Source organism: Haemaphysalis longicornis, unplaced genomic scaffold (genome assembly GCF_048455015.1).
Source record: "Haemaphysalis longicornis isolate Haplotype H1 unplaced genomic scaffold, Haemaphysalis longicornis Haplotype H1 scaffold_5, whole genome shotgun sequence".
Lineage (NCBI taxonomy): Eukaryota > Metazoa > Arthropoda > Arachnida > Ixodida > Ixodidae > Haemaphysalis > Haemaphysalis longicornis.
In genome coordinates, this window is record NW_027526385.1 from 178,831,748 (window position 1) to 178,853,649 (window position 21,902).

At 50.4% G+C, this 21,902-nt stretch overlaps 1 protein-coding gene across 1 annotated transcript in view; it reads left to right on the plus strand.

Annotated features, from left to right (window-relative positions):
* Positions 1–19,308, plus strand: part of LOC144140025 (toll-like receptor 2 type-2) — a 48,223-nt gene extending 28,915 nt beyond the window's left edge. The window contains exons 3-6 of the mRNA XM_077672237.1: positions 12,324–12,554; positions 14,755–14,839; positions 15,810–15,907; positions 19,240–19,308. Coding sequence (XP_077528363.1) covers positions 12,324–12,554; positions 14,755–14,839; positions 15,810–15,907; positions 19,240–19,308 — 483 coding nt within the window. The remainder of the gene's footprint in view (positions 1–12,323; positions 12,555–14,754; positions 14,840–15,809; positions 15,908–19,239) is intronic.
* Positions 19,309–21,902: the final 2,594 nt, after the last annotated feature.

Below are 21,902 nucleotides of genomic sequence, written 5' to 3' on the forward strand. Positions count from 1 at the left end.
TGTTCTTAACATACCTACTGAACTGCTGAAGTGGCTGGATGCTTATTTTTTCGAGAGAAAACAGTGTGTGGTGCTTGAAGGCCTGAGTTCTTCAAGTATTTCTGTGTTATCCGGTGTCCCGCAGGGCTCAGTTTTAGGCCCACTTCTTTTTTTAATATTTATTAATGATCTCCTGAACTGCACTTCCAGTCGTACTAGATTGTATGCTGATGACTGCTGCATCTATCGTGATATAACCAGCGTAGCAGATGCGGACCTTTTGCAACGCGATCTTAACTCTGTTTTTTCTTGGTGCCAGTCGTGGGGGATGACGCTCAATCTAACAAAGTGTAATCTGCTAAGGTTCACCAACAAAAAGCACCCTCTACTTGTTGACTACTACATGGGCGGGGCATGTTTACCGGTAGCCACAGAGTTTAAATACCTCGGAATCTTTTTCTCTTCTAACCTGTCCTGGAACCATCACGTCAATTATATGATAGTAAAAGCGAGCCGTGTGCTAAATTTCTTAAGACGCAATTTCAGGCAAGCTCCGACTAAGGTCAGGGAGACTTTGTATCTGACGAATGTGCGCCCCATTTTGGAATATGGTTGCAGTGTCTGGGACCCCTCCACAAAGACAAACGTTGATGCACTAGAAAGAATACAGGCTTGCGCCGCTCGCTTCGTAACAGGCGATTACGATTTTTTTAAAAGATCAGCTGACATTTGCAGAAGACTTGGATGGCCTCTACTCGCTGAAAGACGCAAATACCTGAGACTCTCGTTGTTCTATAATATATTCAACTCCAGAACTGGCATTAAAAAAGAAACTTATTTAAAACAACCAACATACGTATCCCCTCGCACCGATCACTGTTTAAAGATTCGCGAGCTTAACTCCAGGATTAACACATTTAAGTACAGTTTCTTTCCCAAAACAATACATGACTGGAATGCTCTACCGGAGGAAATTGTCTGCTCTCCCCCATCTTGTTTTGGAAAGCGTTTGCAGGATTATATGCGTCAGTAATATCCCGCCGCCTTGTTTGCCGGGCTTACGGGTTATCTGTGTTACGAAGTGCTTGTTGTCTGTACATCCTTTCTGTACATCTTCCTTTCTTGAAGTGCTCCTTTTCCAACGCCTATTCACCGCTTTGATGTATACTCATTATTTAAGGAAACGCAACCTGTTTGTTTGTTTGTTTATGCGACAATTGTATTTGTACTTTGTGTCCCTTTTTTTTCTTATTCCCCCTCCCCCCTACACTAATGCCTGTAAAGGCGATGTAGGTATTTGAATAAATAAATAAATAAATAACAATGACGTAGCAGGTGATGAAAGTTTGTCAATATTTAAACCGACTGCATTATGTAGAAAACCACATTCGTTGTGGCCGGAATGGAGTTAAGCGATTTAAGAAAAGAGAGCGTTTCAAATAACATAGGAAAATACTTAAATTCCAACTATACATTTACACCATCTTCCCGCGAGGGGAACTATGGGTAGATGCGACGCATCGTGGGGTTTCCGTTGCGTTTCCGTTATGTTGTTTCCATTTAGCGTGTCAATTTGTTGTTGTTTCTATTATATTACGTACGGTTGCGCCGACCATCGCGATAGCAGGCCTGTTAGTCTCCATTCAAATCATCGGTGGTCATCGGATGTCATCGGAGCGGCTGAACGACTGAGCGGAGCAGCGCAGTTACCGCGTTTATATGTACCGCGCGTTAACGGTGAGGGGAATGAGAGAGAGCAGCGCATGCGAATGTGTGCGATGTTTAACCGAGCGCTAACTCACGCTGACGCACAGCTGGCACGGCGACGGGAGCAAGCGCTAACACGCAGATGGCGTTGCGGTGACAGCGGCGTTAGCGCGCAGCTGGCGCGGCGAGGCGAATGGGGGAGGGATGCGGACTACGGACGACGGAAGCCGCCGGAGGGACAAGGCTAGTTAAAGAGATGCGTCGCATCTAAAAATTACACCATCTTCCCGTAGGGGAAGCCTGAGTAGTATGCGAAGCAGGCATGGGGTCGATTCAAGTGTCCATTAGTTTTGAGTTCGTTGTTTCCGTGAGGTTCAGGTACGTAGCTACCGTTATATTTACCGTTTGGTTGCCATGGTAGCTACCACACTTTTCACTTACCGGAACTATGAAATGGGAAATTGCGTTGACCCCATGGCTATTTCGCATAATACTCAGGGTTCCCCTACAGGAAGATGGTGTAATTTTATTGGAGGGAGTGGGGGTGTTAGAATGGAGAGGCATTAAAGAAAGAGAGAGAGAGACAGAGAGAGAGAGAGAGAGACGTTCTACGTAGTATGTTCGTCTTTATTTAGGCATTATCATCATCATACTCAACGTAGGTGACGTCGAGCTGCGGTTGGCGTTCCGCATTGATTATGACCGCCTTATGGTCTGTTGTAGTGGATGAACCCTAAATTTGCTGAAGATGAGGTGAATGCACGTTCCACGGATGGTTCTGGGCTGCTTGTAATCACGGCCCGCCGAGACTCGCCGACGCACGCCTCTGCCGACGACGATAAAACGTCGAAGGCGCGTGAAGCGTGCTCGTCTCGTGCCCGCCCAGGAAGACACCGGCAATACTGTCGCTCCAGGAGCTCTTAAAGGGGAAGCGTGCTCGTCTCGTGCCTGCCCAGGAAGTCACCGGCAACACTGTCACTCCAAGAGCCATAGAAGGGTAAGACACCACCGGGCGTTCAGCAAGCCGAGCATGCGCAGTGGGGGTGTGGACGGCGCAACAACAAGAACGACAAGGTAGGGACATAGCCCCGACCATGACATGCTACGCATCTAAAAAATTGCTCTCTTCACTCCAGGGCAGAACGTTCATTTCGAATTGCTGAAGACAAAGGCAACAGTCGAATCTAGATGACGTAGGTAACTGTGGGCATTCCGCCGCTCTCGACAGCTGTGGCCCTCGAAACCGAGTCGCCTAAAGAGCTGCACCTACGGGGTATCTACGACAACGCCGAGGAGAGCGTCTGCGCTGAGCTCGAAAGCCTCGCCACGAACACGAGGGTTCAGGTCTTCAGTGTGGAGGTGGGATGGTACCGGAGAAGAGTCCTCGAGACATTATGTTTGTGCAAAACCCCAGTATCCGAAGACTCGAGGTCGTCACCGACCTCGCGATCTGCTTAGATCGCAGCTGGTGCTCTTTGGTCACCCGTAGCCTGGTCTTCAATACCATCGTGAAAAAGGTTACCATGCGGCGTGTCGATATCTCTCTGCGCTCCATCAATTCCATTGCGTATCTGCTGTCGAGGAACGGCTCAATCACCAAGTTCACCATGCAGAGCACCCGGGAGTTGCGCATCAAGCGCTTAGCTATCTTGTCGCGAGCCATGGTCAGGGACAGGAATATTGTGGAGTTCCCACTGCCCGCGATGTTCGAAACGAACCATGTGTACCGTCGTGTTTTGAGTGACCGTCAAAGGAACCTCAGCTTTCTCAATCTTGCCGTCAGGTTTGCAACGAAGCAACAGCTGGAAGGGCGGGCGACCCTGATGTTTGAGGAGCTCAGCGCCAAGGCGTCGCTCCTGTCACATCTGATGGAAGTGGCGGGAAAAAGCGAGGACGAGGCCAGAGCTGCCACGCGTTCGGCGCACCATTACATCCACTCAAACTAGTTGCGTCTGGTTGGCGTCGTTTGAGAGAAAGACGCCTGCTACCCGGGCACAGACACCCAGGCAGACGCCCTAAACCACGAGTGCTGGTGCAGCATTGTCAAGAATCTCAAGTAGTCGGACGTGGTGCCGATGCAGCCTGAGCTGTTAAAGGCAGTAGTTCATCTCGAAAATTATTCAGTGTGAATTTCGCGCATTACAATGCCAATTTGGTGCTACCAAAAGTGGACTACGGAAGATAAAAAAGCTAGAAAATAGGTAAACTTCGGTCTGGTATTCGAAGTGGGGCTTAGATTATAGTACATTGCACCTAGAGAATGCGGGTACAACTAGCGTACCCTACACCACAGCCGAGTTTCAGCTCTAGCTAACTAAAGGTGAGCTAGAGCATATTGAATAGTGGTCTTCAACATAGGGTCAGAGACATGCATTGATGCGTACGCAAGTAATATGAGCAACGTAATTGCATAAGTACTAAAGTACGTTAACGCTAATAGTGAATATGTAGGGGCGCCTCTCCTCACAGCGGGAACAGATTGAGCGTTGGGGGCGAGAAATGGTTAATAAGCCTAATATCCCTGCATCAGACCTTGCGCACAAGGCCTATCCCCTACAATATCCCAGAGCAGCTTATCATTAGGTCTGTGCCCCGACTTACGCATCCGATTTGCAACGCCCCACAATCGCTACCAAGGGCTCCAGCACTCGCCTGACAGCTACCGATCCGGCCTGATGTCCACACAGAGTGGCTAAGGCGTTGCGCTTCTGAGCACGAGGTCGCGGGTTCGATTCCCGGCCGCGGCGGCCGCTTTTCTGATGGAGGCGGAAAGCAAAAACGCCGGTGTGTACGAGATTTCGGCGCACGTTAAAGATCCCCAGGTGTTCAAAATTAATCCGGAGCCCTCCACTACGGCGCGCCTCATCCCATCCGTTGCGTAGGTGCGTTAAAAACCCTACAATCAATCAATCTGATGCCTACACATGACAGGTGTTGCAGATTACTGGCATTAGCATGCCTACCCGGAGGCAGTTATCAACCACCCGCATTCCACGCCAATTAATGTTATCCCCTTCCGCACTGCTTCCTCTTGTAATGTGTAGGAGATGGCACTCGCTGTGGCTGTTACTTATCGACCACAACCTACAATCCTAATAGCAGATTTGAAACTACCGGTTCAAAATTTTTAACGAGCCAATATCTCCTCGAATGCCCTCCGAATTCTCCAACAAAATCCACCCACTAACTTATGTGGAATTCGTCTAGTCCCCTGCTGAAGCAGGGCTAGGAGGGAAAGAGAAGGCACACATGGCGGCTCGAGAGCTGACACGCGAGGCCGGCGTAGACATCTCCCCCCCCCTCCTCCTCCCCCCCCCCCCCGCCATGGTGCAGTGAACAGGTGTACTATGGGGGAGCTTGCATGGGTGGAGCTTGCATGGGGGGATTAGCTTTCAAAGGCAAGCTAGTTACTTTTAGTGTCATTACAGAGCACTAGAGTCTCTCCCATCTACCCACCAACCCATGCATTTCCTCCACGACATCAAGTACAAACATGGGGACTGCTTCAAACGGGAGCCTTTCCAGTGAGATCCCTTGTCCACCATATTCACCCACTCCCTTTGCGGTGCGGGTGTGTCGCTCAACCATTCCATGTGGGAATGCCCTCAAGATCCATTCCCCGCAATTACGAGCACCGAGCATGCGGGAGGCCTGAGGCGCTGGGCAGCTCAGCCCCTCCACCCAAGAGTCGCCGCCAGCCCGCCATCCCGTCTCCTTAATACTTCTATTCACAATAGTCTCTCTCTCTCTCGCTCTCAATTACTTGCTCTCTCTAGTTCTGTCTCTCTCTCATGGTGTAACACCCAAATTGTGACTCTATGTCGGTCTCTTAATGTAAATAAGCCAAATGGAGCCTTCTGACTGACCAACTTCTTTTTATTATGTAAATTGAACCTCTTATGCTCGTTTAACCTTGAATACCTACCCGCCGCGTGGAAAATCGCGAAAGTGGTTCCTCTGTACAAAACTGGAAATAAATCTGATTCCGCTAATTAGCGCCCCATTTCACCAGCATATGTAAAATACTCGAACATGTTATTTTTTCTAATGTGGTTAATTTTCTTGAATCTAACTCATTTTTCACGTCGCCACAGCACGGCTTCCGGAAATCATACTCTTGTGAAACTCAACTGGTAACATTTACACACAGTCTTCACCGTATTCTTGATCGTCGTCTAATGCAGATTGTATTTTTTTGGACTTTAGCAAGGGTTTTGACAAGGTCTCTCATAAACTCCTGCTTCATAAACTACGCCAACTAAATATCGATGATAATCTTCTTAAACTGATTGAATGTTTTCTTAGTAATCGTTGGCAATTCGTTGCAGCAAACAGCTACAACTCACCCCTACGAGACGTACACTACGGTGTACCTCAGGGGTCAGTGCTGGGGCCGCTCTTATTCCTAATTTACATTAACTATCTCCCCTCCCTGAGGAGGAGCGCCCGCCAAATGGCGCCGAACACGGATGCGTGCTCCCTGTGCTCGAAGAGTTTTTACTGGAAACAAATGTTCCTTCGTTGTGCCGACTGTGAAAGTCGAGTGTATGTAAAGTGTGTGACCTGGCCAGATGAAGAGCTGGCCATGCTGGAGACTGGAGAGCGGCATTTTACCTGCAACAAGTGTGAGTGTGCCGCCACTTCCCTTAAGCCTGCCCACGACATCGGCTCTACCGATGGAGCCGACGGAGCCTCGGCGCATTCCAGAACCCCACCGGGCGCGGCGACGGCGGTGCCCACTCCGCCCCTCCGTCAGGGTCCGTGACCCAACTAGAGTGTACTAGAAGTTTTAGAGTGGCCCGAGCGGCGGCCTCTCCCATTGCTCCGCAGGGTCGACTTTGGCGAAGAAAATAAAACCGGTATAGCGGCGGCGCTGCTGTCGTCCACAACTGAACAGCCGGCGCTCCCCGGAGTCAGCTCCCAGCCTGCGCGCGGCAATATTTGCGTTGCTCACTGCGGTGTTTTGCGCTTGCCAAGCTGATTTATTTCGGATTATGAGGTTTAACGTGCCGGCGCTACTCAGGTGATGAGGCAAACGGTACTGGAGGGCTCCGGATTAATTTTGACCACCTGGGGATCTTTAAAGCGCGCCGAAATCTCGAAGACACGGGTGTTTTTCGCTTGGAAGCGTCTAGCGTTCCGTCCAGACTGAACGCCAAAGCAAAACTAGCCGATTAGCCGCCATTTCTCGTCCTGGTATTTGGTGTAGCGGTTCCGCCGCTGTCTACGGACGCTGTAGTCCCTAGTTCGATTCTTGGAACTTTTTTTTTTTTTAGCTGTTGTGGTTAGCGTTTTGTAATAGATATACTTCACGCCCGGTTTGGAATTCGCGCGATGAGAGCAGTCGGTCTTGGTTTTTTACTCAAGCGGCCGAACCGCTCCCACTCACTGGAGCCAAGGCCGACGTAGCCATCGCCAGTTACGCCCGATCTCCTGTAATTATTACCAGTGATTAATAATTAACAGTGACTCTGGCTAGTCAGTGAGCGGAAGCGGTTTGGCGGGTTAGGTAAAAATCAAGACCGACTGCTCTCGCTTAATTATTGTGAAGCGGGCGTCGGGTGGCGGCTTTGAGATCCGTCCGGATCTGTATCATCTGTACTTATTAATGATTAATAATTATCAGTGATTCTGGCTAGTCAGTGAGCGGTAGCGGTTTAGCCGGCTAGGTAAAAATCAAGAAAGACTGCTCTCAACGCGAGTTGTGTTTCCTCTGGACGGAACTTTAGTGACAGTTGCCGTTCCGTATGGACGGAACGCTAGACACAGCCTTTTCGCTTTTATCCTCCATCACAAAAGCAGCCGCCGTGGCCGGGAATCGAACCTGCGCCTTTGGTCAGCTGATTTAGAAAGTAGAGGCAGAAACGTTATGACTCCGCTGGAGCAAACTTTAAACTAGTACGACCCGCCATGAAATTATCGACCTCCCCCCTCCTCGCCCCCCCCCCCAACGATACTTTCTCATTTTTTATGCGTTTTCTGAAGACGTTAATTTTTGATATACAGTAATCTCTCGCTAACTCAAAGTGGTAAAATTAGCTGAAAATTATGAGATAAGCGCGGAGTTTCGAGTTAAGTCAAATGCAGAAAATTTGTAGCCATGTCCCTGAAATTACAGCTAGTGCTGCTAACAAAAGCACTATTGCACAGGGGAGATTTCGTAATAAAGGCAAAATAATTCGCAGGAAAAAGAAACTTTTATTATTGCAGTAGAAATAACTGTGTTGCGCTCGGATGTTTCGCGTTCGAATCCGCATCCCAGAAAAGCGTACCCGTGAATTCTCAATGCATCGCATGAATTGGTTGTCGCCACCGCTACATTCTACCTTGTTACAAAGCAGACGCAGCATGTATATTGTTTCTGCCGTTGTAGACACTTCTGAGGCTCCTCCCCGTCTGCATGATCCGCTGCGTCGTCCACAGATGTGCGCGCCAGACAGCATTAATTCCGGTAACGGGGACGCGTAGTCCGCGTAAACTTGCACTTCACGACCGCGTTAGGAGAGTAGTGGGAATAATCATTCGAACGGGGACCTTATTAGCTGCCTGCCGCGGACTTTGCCTTGTGTCCTCTCTGCCAGTATTTCAAGACATCCGTGGTCCTCCGAAAAAACGTTTGGAGATAAAGCGGGCGAATGCGTAGCGCCTATGGGAGGTAAACACACGGTGAGAAAAAGTTTCGTGAAGATATTTTGAGATATAGCAGAGTTCGACTTAAAGAGAGATTAATTTGACGGACAGGCACCAGGAATGTTCTCCCTTCTTGACTCTGCGCGTGAAGCAAAAGCGGCGGGGCGCACATTCTATGCTGCAAAAAGTTTACTGTTTTTTTACGTTCCTATATGGAACGAAAATACCAAAAGCCTTCTTCTGGGATGCCCCTATCGTTGATGCTTGTACTGTTGTTAGTGGGCTTTCTTATTTTATTAACCTGCTATGTCGCATGCAGGCACTTGGTAAGGAAGTGTGCACTGAAAACGAAGTGCCAAGTCTGCAGGATCAATCCTGCATTCCAGGGGACGATGCCGCTGTGTTTACTACCTCTTGTGATTTGGGGGTACTTCTGAATCCTTCCACGCATTTTTTTTAAAGTTTAATAGCGATCTCTAGAACGTTTTTACCAGTTGCTTCAGCGACAAGGAGCTCCACCATGACAGCGTTATGGATGTGCGGCAGCCCTTATTCACAACAAACACCTTAACGGCGTTGGTTGCGACCAGTACGTGAGACCTTGACAGCAAATTTGTTTTGATTCTGTATACATCGTGACACGGATTCATTTCTATATAACATGTTTAAACAAGTTCCGTGATTACATGCGAAGGTGGGAGCAACACCTTAAACTTAGCCGACACTAATGATTGAGGGCGAGTTATGAAAATGCGTTGGCCAAAAATGTCAATTTAAATCTCCATGTTAGCGTTATTCCTAAACCTTTACCTGTGGAGACTTTGTGCATGATTTCCCGTGTTACATTTCATTTGCTGGGCTATTGAAAAAAAAAATGTGTAATTGTTCCAGTTCCTTTTATTTGAACCTCCATGTTAGCGTTCTTGAACCTTTACCTCTATAGTAGACGTGTTATATTTCATTTTTGCCGTGGTCAATATATTTTCTGATCTATGTTTGCATTTGTTTTATGTGCGTGTAATTGTACCCTCAGCATACTTGTGAATAATATTTGTGTTAATTTGATTCAACTCCTTTCTTGATCGAATCAGGTGAAAGGTGGTGCGATTAATAGAACGTTGCGGGAATAGTTCTATGAAACACGGTCACTGAGACAACTGAGCTAACCACTGGGCTAACCCCTTTTTAGTTAAAAAGATATTCGCTTGCGCGTGTCATTTTCTGTTCGGCCACCTCGGTGACCCGTAATTATCCCAAGCGGGCCACTGCTTAAATACTACTATAATAACAACTCACGCAATAAAAAACAAAAGCAACTTATGATATTTACCCACGTAAGTGCAGTCCGAGCGTAAATTGCAAGACAATAACTAAGAAATTCTTCTGAGAAGCTATCATCCCAGTCCTAATATTTTTTCGTATCATGTCCATCAAGCAGCCCAATAAGGACACAATCATAAAGCAATCATAAACTGGTTCATATTAGGCAGTTCAACGCAAAATACTTTATTATGGGAAATTGGAATAGCGAAAATGTCGCTGTAATCCGTTACGAATGCTGAACCGAAGGAAAATCCGTAATTGTCCTGGTTGTCGAGCGCGAAAGCAAAACTAACGCAAAATGAGCTGCAGCGTTTATTTTTCATTTCGTTACCCACAGTCCACTGTAGATACAGTACATTTAAGCAATTGGACGACCCGCAGAACAAATTTCCAGCGCTCCGCGCGTAAAGCGTTTTCTGGCCCGGCTGGGCGCGCGGCCGCGCGCGCCGCCAGCCGCCGCTTTCGCTCTCAGTGGTCGTAAGGTCCCTGAAAGAATTTTAGGGACCTTAAGTGGTCGTTGACTACAGCGCCGCCGCTATTTTCTGCGCGAAACAAGCACCTCTCCGGGCGGCCGGTCGGGCCACTCTAAAACTTCTAGTACACTCTAACCCAACCGGTCGAGCAGGCGCTCCCGCGCGGCCTTCCCGTCCGCGCGCTCGGGGGAACCTCCTCCGACGCCCAGCGCCCTGCGGACATGGAAACTGAGCACGGAAATTCGGATCCTCAAATTTTATCCGATGACGCCGCCGGTATCCCTTTACGGCCCAGCCCACACAAACGTGTGGGTCCACAAATCATTTTACTTAGTGGCGCCTGTTTCGGTTTCGGTTTCACAGCCGTGGGGTGGCCGTGGGTAGTTGCTGCCAACGCTTCCGAGACTTTATTGGCTTCGGTAGTTCACTCATTTTGCCACCAGGGGGCGAGAAATCGCGCAATAAAAACAGCGCCCCAGCAGGCGCGATCACGCTAGCCGCCTTCAGATGAAAACTGATATTTCTTCTTGTTATTCTCCTATTTTGTAAATAACAAGCGTAAGACACGACTTGCGGGACTCAAGAAAACACGATCGGCTAAAAAATACACCCGTTCACTTCGCGTGCGTTCCGTCATAATGGTTGAAAAATGCACCCACACATGTGTGGGCTGGGCTTTCGTCGTTACGAAAATTTTGCTGGGCGGTATAGACTGGCGGGCTCGTGCACTGCAGCGCTAGCGATAAATAATTTTTTCTTGCTTTCTTGGTGTCTCATTTATTCGCGGTTTTGTGCTGGCTCGTTGGTAATGTTTTCTTGCGCCTTAACCTTGAAATAGTTGAGTAATTACTTGTGATAATAATATTATTTATAAATATTAATTAAAATAATTAAAACCTAATTATTATTTATTTTCACAAAATCCTATGTATAAAATAAGTACTCCTGAAAACAATATAAAACCTATAAATAATACGTAAAAATGCAGTTTTTCTGCGCCTGATGCTGTTTTTAAGGTATTCTTACTATGCGCAGATCATACGAATAGAACCCCAGCCCGCACATATGTGTGGGTATGTTTTCCGTGTGAAATACTCTGAGCTTTCCATTTTCAATTGTCGAAGCATCATTAGGAAGGGGTAAATACACAAAATTTAATTACTTGTGGCCATTTTTTCTCAAATATTTTTGTTGGGCAGGAAAGGGGTATTGAAGATCGGCCGGCACGTATAGCTCCCACGTGGACCGAAATCGTAAGCCGTAACAGCCAGAGGCGCCTCCGACAACAGCAGTCCCACCTTGTTGGTCAACCCTCCTACCAGCAACACGCATCCTTACCGAATCGCACCACTCCGCAGCATCATTCCCAAACGGACAAGCGCCTACCCCACCAACCGCGACTGCCACCTCTCCCGCTTGAGGATTACAAAGTGGTCATTCGACCCCGTACTGTCCTCATCCTTGCCCAGTGGCTCATTCAGTGTGTCACCAACGCAATAAGTGCCGCAGCGCAGATATCCGACGCAACACAAGACGGCATCCCTTTTCGCATCCGAAGGGACCAAAACGTGGACGTAGTGAGTACCCCGGACCTGGACATCGCTAAGAAAATCCAGCAAATCACCACCCTTAACATGGAGAGAAAGCAGTACGAAGTCACCGCTTACATTTCGGTCCCAGACAACTCAACCAAAGCTATAATCACGGGAATTGCGGCCAACACCACCACCGACGAACTTGTAGAGTATCTGCGGTCACGAAACGCTGAAATCATCCACGCCAGGATAATGGGCAAATCTACCACCGCCCTTCTACCTTCGCGGGTCTTCGTGTGCCTCATTACGTCAACTATTACGGCGGAGAATATCGTTGCCGCGTGTTTCAACCTCGCCACCAAGTATGCCGGATATGCCTTAAGCTCGGCCACCGAGCTCACGTCTGCCCGAGTCGGGACACGCACAGTTGAAGATCTTGTGGGACGGTGAACCCAGTGCCAGATCACGTGTGCGTTCCCCGCTGCGCCAACTGCCATGAAGACCACCCGGCCACAGATCCCCGCTGCCCGGTCCGCCAACGACGCCCATACAACAAGACGCATGTTCTTCGATCCTTGGCATCGACAAACCGCTCGCCCTAATTTTCCCTCCCGCCACTACCCAACAGTGTAACACCACTGACTGTACCGGTAAAACTGTTGCACATCAAACCCAGGGATCCCTGCAGTCCTGTGCAACCACCGAGCGCCCGCTTGCCGATTCGGAGCTACCGTCCACGGAGTCCCGTTCGTGCGGCCGCAGCAAAAGCCATGACCGGAGACGAGGGGACCGAGGCCGGTCAGTAAGCCACGGCCAATCCAGGGTACCAGGGTGCAGCCGGGAGGCCAGCGACAGCCGCGGAAACCAAGCTCCACCTAACTTCCGGCCGCAGAGCACCAACATCAAGGTGAGCTGGACAGAGCAGTTTCCTCCCCTCCCTTCTAACAACACCTCCTCGTCCCACCCCATCACAACACCGTGCCCCATACCCACACGCACCCGCAATACCCGATGCGCTTCAGGCGATGCGAACCGATCTCCAAGCCCAATTTACGGCCACCATACAAAAACTGCAGGCAGACGTTGACGAGCTCTGTCAACAACGCACACGAACCTTACAGCACTACACCGCCACCACTGATGAAATCCGGAGCCAGCTGCGGACGCATCACGAGTCCCTTCAGAACGAAATCCGAACCCTCGTAACTGATGCCATCCGCGAGGTGCTCAAACAAGCTCACCCCCAGCCGATTCTCCCACTTACTCTGCCCGTAGACACGCATGGAAGAGACAGAGATCACCGAGACTCACGCCGCGTCCACCCCTACCTCACACCCACAACGGGTCGTACCGGCAATGCTCTAAACTACGCCCAACCAACTCCTCAACACGGCTAGCAACTCGAGACCACCAAAGCCACACACCCGTCATACGCCCGAACCCCTGCGCATTTGGCAATGGAATTGTAGAGGCTACCGCCGCAAGAAAGGGGCACTTTTGCAATATATAGCCACGCACTCAAATTCGCCGGACGTAATTTGTTTTGAAGAAGTCAGATGCGATCCCACCCTACCAGGCTACTCTCCGTACTCCCACTCCAGAAATGACGACCAGGCGCCTCTAGTGACGACATTTATAGACAAGAGGATTGCAGTCATTGATCACTCTCCAAGCAGTCCCCATCACATCCCGCACGTATTACTAGAAATCATCCCGAATACCTCCAAGCAAACAAGTGTATACGTCCTCAACATATACAGTACGCGCCAGGCCAGACGAGACACATTTGACCACCTCTCCGACAGCACCCTCTCTTTAGCAAAACGGACCAACAGCCCCGTACTTATAGTTGGCGACTTCAACGCGGCACACCCTACTTGGGCTACATGACAGAAACTCCCAAGGGACGAAAGCTAGCCCTAACAATAGCCAGGTGCCATCTTACGGTTCTTACAGAACCTGGCCAGCCCACTCGCATGGGTAACAGCGTTACACGGGATACATGTCCGGACCTCACTCTAACCCATGGCCTCAGCAACCACAGGGGGTCAAACCTTGGACAGACACTCGGCAGTGATCACTGCATCCTCTTCACTGAGATAGCGGATTTCAGCGCCAAGGTTTCCAACCGATCGGTCGCAATCACCGACCGGGTCGCCTTCCGCAAGCGTCGTGCCCAACCGAGTGGCGATAGCTCACCCGACACTGACCCTACGTCAACTACTGTAGACCCAGAGCAATCGCCTATTCCTTCCCTCTCAGAGTGGATTAAACAAATTCAAAGCGATCTGGCAGGCACTACTAGAACCGTGCAAACAACAGCTCACATGCCAGACGTGGACAGCAACCTTCTTCATATTTTGGATGCCCGCCGTAGCCTCAGCAAACGATGGCGAGGGCAAATGCACAATCGGAAACTTCGTAAACGGATCGCCTTGCTCACCGCCGAAGCCGAACGCTACGCAGCAGAGTTGACACTGGTCAACTGGCAAAATTTCTGCAACCAGCTACAAGGAATACTTGGATCAGCAAAGACATGGTCGCTGCTACGCAGTCTCCTCGACACCAAGCAGACCAAAACAGAAACCACGAAAGCCATCCGTACATTGCTCCACAGGGAAAAGCTTGACAAAGATACCCTTCTCGCTACACTGAAACAGCGCTATATCAGCGTCGGTCCCCGCCCCCAGTATCGGCCTTACCCAGACACCTCTGACACGAATGACGTGCTCGATGCTGACATCTCAGAGGCAGAAGTGAGAGAGGCCCTTCAACACCTCACAAAAAGCACTGCACCGAGAGCGGACGGCATCCAAAATAAGTTACTTCGCAACCTGGACGACCGCGCCATAACCCAGTTGACGGCTTACTACAACGATGCGTGGCGCAAGGGCACTCTACCCCAGGAATGGAAGCACGCGGACATCATCCTGATACCCAAACCGGGCAAACCTCTTTCATTTGGCAACCTCCGCCCGATCTCACTTACTTCGTGTCTGGGAAAGCTTCTCGAACATATAATTCTTGCTAGGCTGCAACCACATCTCGAAGCCACCCACTTTTTCCGGGACACAATGTTCAGTTTTCGTTCCCACCTGGCCACACAGGATGGGCTCCTCCAACTCAAGCACGACATCCTGGATCATCCCAACAGAGCCCAAACACGCGCCTTCCTGACACTCGACTTAAAAGGTGCGTTTGATATAGTCGCGCACGACCTCATTCTTGACAATCTGGCATCATCAAATTGTGGAGAACGCACATACAATTACGTCAGAGCCTTTCTGGCGGATAGGACAGCCACCATAGGGTTAGGTGAGCACCGCTCACCACCCTTTCAACTGACGGGATGAGGAACGCCCAGGGCTCAGTTCTATCCCCGATGCCCTTCAATGTGGCCACGGCTAAGCTGCCTCCTCTACTCAACGCAATTCCGGAGCTTCGCCACGCGCTGTACGCGGACGATGTGACCATGTGGGCAACACGCGGTTTGGATGGCCAAATACAGGACGCCCTGCAAGAGGCAGCAGATGTAGTTCTGAACTATGCCTCTCTGGGGGGCCTCTCTTGCGCAGCGGAGAAGTCCGGTCTTCTTGTGTTGCCTCCCCGAATGCGACCAGTAACCAAGCCGGAAAGATCCGTTTACCTTACCAGTAATTTGATCCCGTGCGTCACCCGAGTCCGAGTCCTAGGACTCCATCTACAGTCTAACGGCCGCGCTACGCACACAGTTCACCTCCTCAAAACCCAAATCACGCAAATAACGCACATGATTCATCGCATCTCCAACAGACGCGCCGGCCTCAAGGAAGCAGACACCCTCCGCAGAGTTCATTCCCTACTTATCAGCCGCCTTGCCTACCACGTCCCCTTCCACAATTTGCTGCGCTCCGAACTCCAGCGCCTCAACACTGCCTTACGGACGGGAATCAAAGCAGCCCTGGGAATTCCCCCCTACACTTCTACACAACGTCTCCTTCAATTGGGTGTCCACAACACGATACAGGAAATTATTGAGGCACAACGAGCTGGTCGGCTTATCCGTCTTAGCACCATCCGCACCGGTCGTCACGTGCTCTCCAGCCTGGGATACCCCGAGCCGTCATCACCTCTCCCACCAAACCCTGTGTCTCTCGCCCCTGTTCTTCGTGCACGTTTACAGGTTGCCCGCTCCCCAAGAACATGCACGCGGAAACCAACCAGGGCCGACGCCACGCCCGAGCCGAAGCGCTAGCCCGCCGGTACGGCCAGGAGCCACATGTGATTTACACCGACGCAGCGCCAGTTATCCAGCCAACCCCAACGCTAAAGTGGTAGTGGCCTCTACAGTTGCTGGCAATGCCCAAACAACTTGCTCGGTACGCATTGATTCCATCAGGGTGGCCGAGGAAACAGCCATAGCATTGGCTGTGTCCCACATCACCACCGCCCGACCCGCGGAAGCTGACGACGAAGATACCTGGGCAATTATAACAGACTCACAAGCCGCCGGCCGGGCTAATTCTTCTGGAATTCTATCCATTCAAGCAAACAACATTTTCGACACTCCGATCCATCCAAGCTTCCCTTCATTCGTATCGTCTGGACCCCTGGCCATGCCTGCCTTCCTGGAAATGAGCACGCCCACGCGCTCGCCCGAGAAATGACCCACCGGGCGTCAAAGGAAGCGGACAGACAGATCCAGGGTTGCTCCAAGAAATCACCTTCCATCATCCCATCCCACGAACCTCTCAACTATACACTCACACTCGCCTACTACCGCACACAAAGAAAAACACTACCTCCACCCCACCACTTCTTATACCGCGCCGACGCCACGTCATGTCGGCAGCTCCAGACACACACGTTCCCAAACTTACACCACAAACACCTCTTCTACCCCACCCAATACGCTGGCAACTGCTCGGCTTGCCAGAGCCCCACTCCCACCCTCTAACACTCTGTATGGGAGTGTCCGCGTCCACCAGACGGGCTAACTCCAATACGCATCCCCACCCTCTCATCTTGGGAGGCTGCTCTGTCCAGCACTGCCCCGCAAGACCAACAACGGCTGATCGAGCGGGCCCGCCGGAGAGTGTCCGCCATTGGAGTCGTGGACTGAGGACCCCACTCCTAGAGGCTGCTCTTCGGCTAACAAATGTTCAATAAATGTTTTCACCACCCACCTCCTCCCTGGTAACTTCTAAAATCCATCTTTTTTGCTGATGATTGTGTCATTTTTCGAGAAAATAACAGCGACAAACATTGCGCAATTCTACAGTCTGATCATACTAGTATCGCTAACTGTTGTCATGAATGGCGAATGGAGCTCAACACTAAGAAATGCAAAGTTCTGCGTGTATCCCGTACATACACTCATACGTCACTTTATTTTCCTAATAATTCTGCTTTAGAATTTGTTGTCTCTTATAGGTACCTTGTCGATCACATCACATCACACGTGTCCTGGGCCCTTCACATCGAATACGTTATTAACAATGCTAACCGTATGCTGGGATATATAAGGCGAAACTCTTTTAACACGCCGTCCGAACTTAAACTGTTGCTTTTTACAACACTAGTACGTTCAAAATTAGAGTACGCCGCGCTGATATGGGATACCACTCACGAAATGCTTACAACTGCACTTGAACTTGTACAGAACAGTGCAATTCGCTTCTTTCTCTCCAATTATAACCGAGGTGCAAGCATAACAGCAATGAGGAATACACTTGGCCTACCTACGGTGTCTTCTCGTCGAAAGCTTTTTCGTCTAACCCTGTTCTATAAATTGTATCACCACCCAGAACTCTGTAAATTATTCCATCACCTCAGTACACTTCCCATTGCAATGATCACTTTCACAAAGTTGGTCTTGAATTGTGCAACACAAAACCCTTCTGTCATTCATTTCTCCACCGTACATCCCGCTAATGAAACCACCTTCCCCGTGACATTGTGTTCATATTAATGATAACCTGAATTTTCGCGAAAATTTAGCTAATATTGTATATTCAGGAACAATTTAATGTTTTTATTGTTATGATACTCACTGCACTGTATTATTATTTCTTGCTTTGTAACCCACTCCCCCTCTGTAATGCCTTTGGCCCTGAGGGGTACAATAAATAAATAAATAAATAAATAAATAAATAAATAAATAAATAAATAAATAAATATTTATTATTTCGTGGAATATTTTAATTGCCTTGGTAGAAGAAATGAAACAGCATGCCAGTGATATCGCAAGCCGAAAGATGTTTATTCTTGTCATTGCTGCCAGTGATTAAAAATCTTCGGGATCCATTTATGCCTAACTGGCGAACAATTCTTAGGCGGTGACGTAGAATTTAGGTAAACAAAAACGCCGGCCATCTCGGTCTTCTCGGCATGGACAGCGCTGTGGACATTGATGGGAACTAGTGCACTAGAAAAAAATATGAGACAGAGTCGAGTTTTCTCGTTAATATATGTATAGTTATTTAAAGTTCCACCTTTTTTTATTTATTCGCAATAAATTTTGCTTCCTTTAAGTAGGTTCAGCGCCATAGAAGTTGTGGAGTATTTACGAATTCCAAAGTGAAAACAAAACTTTCATTACAAAAAGATTGTTGTTAAAGCTACAAAGCGTGTAAATATTGATTGTGCAAGCGTAAGCACAAAAAAGTTTCTTAAAGCCCCCTTTAGCAAGATGTGCATTTACCCATTTTCGATATCTGTTACTTACTAAGAAACAAAGTTTTTTCTACAAGGAAACATCATATAAAGTGGTTGCCCTGAATAATTTTCATATGGAAGTTCAAGCAGCCAGCTACAAGCACTGATTTTTTATGCAATTCTCTTGGAAAGACATGTTATACAACAAGCTGTGGGAAAGGCTACTGCAAAAATATAATCTGAGGTTAACGAAACCGTGCACAATTTTTAACAGCGGAGCTTTTGTAGCTGGCCGTTACGCGTGCGCGTAACGCGTAACTTCTGAAAAATAGCAAGGAAATGCCGCGCGATCGTGAGCGCGTGCCTCGCGGCGACAGCCGCCCATCCCAGGCTCGCGCAGTCGTGTAAGGAAAAAAAAGGAAAACTGGCGATAATCTCGAAGAAAGCCTTGCGTTACCTAGCAACCAACAACGCCAAAGCTGGTCCAACACGTGCTCCACGGAACATCGACGCTTGATTGATTGATCAAAGAGTGGGCCCCCGGGGTGGGGGAGGGGACCCGTCGACGGGAGCGGAGCTTCATTACCAGGCCACGTACCGGGCTAGCAACTCCCGCCCACGGGCCGCTAGGCTCGCGTGCATGTTTGCAGAGGGGCTGAGCCGAAGGATCACCCATCGCTCATTAGGGGGAAGGGGAAGGAGAGGGTGTGTCGGGTATTGGTGCCTTTAGTGCAGTGCACTTTAGGAGAACGTGTTGTAACGTTCCTTTGCTAGTCTGGCAGAACGGACACAGCTCGAAGTATTCGTGCGCATACATCTTGTGTTGCAGTGTTAGGTGGGCCAGAGACCCTGCCTGTATGCAGCGTGTTATCGTCTGGTCCCTGCGGGTGAGGGAGTGATGAGGCTCAGGTAGAGTTTGTCTATTTTCCCTGTGCATTGTAATGATATCTTTGCAGGCAGTGATTGGTGTCAACGAGTCGACCCCCGCCTCCTTCACCTCCCAGCGGGACATGTCTCAGGCGTGATAGTCGGCGATGTTGTTGCCGACCAGGGAGGAGTGCGCGGGGGTCCAAATCAGTTCGACCTCGTTATCTGGTGTTTTGTGTCGTTTGAGGACGCGTGCCGCCTCGGAGGAGATCAACCCCCCCGGTAGTTCGCGTAGGCTTTCTTGCTGTCTGTTACGACATGCGTCGTCCCGGGTTGATTAGTGCCAATGCGATCGCGATCTCTTCAGCGTTGGAGACCACCAGGGGGCCAACCGATGCGGGCGAGGTTCACATCGGCTCCACGAAGTACCGGTCCTCTGGCGCACCAAGTTGACGCAAGGCCACAAAACCAGTACTGGTCGACAGACATTATCAAGCGGTCACCGGGAGACCAAAGTTTCTTCAGGCAAGCCATTATTTCTTATTTTACGAGCCCGGGAACTTTCCAAGCAGCGGCCGCCAGGCTAACCCTAAATCAAGGGTTAGCTGGCCAGCGGCGGTTAAGCAATAGCGTCCTCAAGTCAAGGCGTTCTCCTAGGCCGCCGGCCTTTTCGGCGCTTCGATTTTCGGAAGATAACTCAACGGTTACTGAACCAAGATGTCTACCGCTATGCGAGTAGAAGTGGATGGTGTGGAAATTTCGCCGGATCAATTCACTAGATCGCATGGTTGGAAAACCGCGGCCGAGAAAGTCAAGCAAAGCGGTGCGGTGGACCCAAGCCTAACGCGTAGAACTCAAGCGAGCCGAGGTGGCCCCAAGCCCACGACTGACGCCAGCAGTCAGGCGACTGACCTCGGTGGCGCCACCCGCAACGATCTACGTCAGAGGACGCAGAAACGAATCAACAAGGGCAGCTGTTGAAGGGCGCGTGGCTGCCAGACCTGCCGCGCGACGACACGAAGATAATGCGGTCGCGCGGCGGACCCCGAGTGAGCGAAGTATTCCGGCCCGAAGTTAGCCGAGCCATCACGGCGGCAGCGAAGGTCAGCGCCATTGAAGCAAGAGACGATGTCATCTGCCTGAACAACCATCAGAACATTATAATCGTGCGCACGCCGATGAGGGAACGAGCGGACAAGTACGCGGCCGTAGAGTGCATCGACATACGTGGCACATCCCACGCGGTGAGCGCCTATGAGTCCGCCCCTCGAGGGACCGTAAATATTGTGATACGCGGCGTCCCGTTAGAGGACACGGCCAAAGAAATTCAAGAATTGGTAGTGACGAGCACAACCAGACGGCGCTGCAAGCGAACCGGATCGGGAAGACGATGTCCGTAGTGATCGCCTTCGCGGACCACAAGGTCCCTAACTACGTCCGCTACGGAAACGCTCTGATGGAGTGCACCCTGCAGCGGAAGCAAATCGACGTGTGTTACCACGTCGATTTGTTACCACGTCGAGCTGGGGAACCGGGCCATCCCACTGTTCCTTGAACAACCCCCCTCCTACGCGGCTACCCAAATCCCTTCAGAGTTTTTCCGGCAGGAACGATGAGAGGCGCCCCGCGCGGGCACAGGCATTCACCCGGCAGCTGCAAGCAGACCCCTGGGTCCTCTACGCGGACGCCTCACTTCCCCAGCAAAGCAGTAGCCGCCGTCACGACCATCGACAAGCGGGTCACCAGAGCGTCGGTACGGACGACAGACCTCAGCCAAGCAGAAGAGGTGCCCATCGCTCTCGTCCTCACGCACGGGGACGTGCAGACGATCGTCACAGAATCCAAGACGGCTTACGGCAATTACCGCAAGGGGATCGTCTCCCACGCGGCCCTAGCAATTCTCGCAAAGCATAGCCCACCGGGACGAGACGTAGAGCTCGTGTGGGTTCCGGCATACTCGACAAATGAAGGCAACGCCCTCGCCGACGACGACGCCCGCAAACTAGCAGACCGGGCCGAGGACGAGTCGGAGCTACCACACCCAGTTACGAGCTACCGGGAGAATACCCGGCTGTACAGGAGCGCCAGGTTCAGGCTTCCCGGGCCGCACCGGCAAATCGAACGCAACGAAGAGATGATCATGCGCCGTGCAGAAGCGGGGTCACTGGTGCAGCCAGCGTTATTGTGCAAGATGTTCCCGACAGACCACGAGCCTATCTACCCGTTCTACAAAAAGACTGAAGGCACTCTGCCGCGCATACTGGCGTAGTGCACTCGGCTCACGAATCCCCAGCCTTCCTACCCCTCATCGTTCCTCCCCTACCCGAGTGATGGGAAATCTTGATGTCCAGCCCCGACCTGTCGACGCAGCAAGAGCTCACGTCCAGGGGGCCAGGAGCTATTGGACTCGTATGGGACTCGTGAATAAGGTTCCACCCCGTCTGACGCCTGCGAGCGTCACTTGAAATGGGGTTAGTAAATGTATCTCTCTCTCTCGGCTGGAACTCGCTAGCCTTAAAAAAAGAAGTGAAATCTCTTACGAAGAGCATCGAGAAGCTCTTGAAACATAAGTGACCCTTGCGGGACAAAAATAAAGCCCTCCGTTAACAAGCGACCACCCCTGCAGTTCCCTCTGGTACAGATGTTAATTCATCCCCAACAAAAAGCGCGCTGTCGAAACTTCCCCCCCTCATCAAGTCGAAGATAAAGTTGGCGCCATTGCACACATGCTTCAACGCATTCTAGAAGTGCA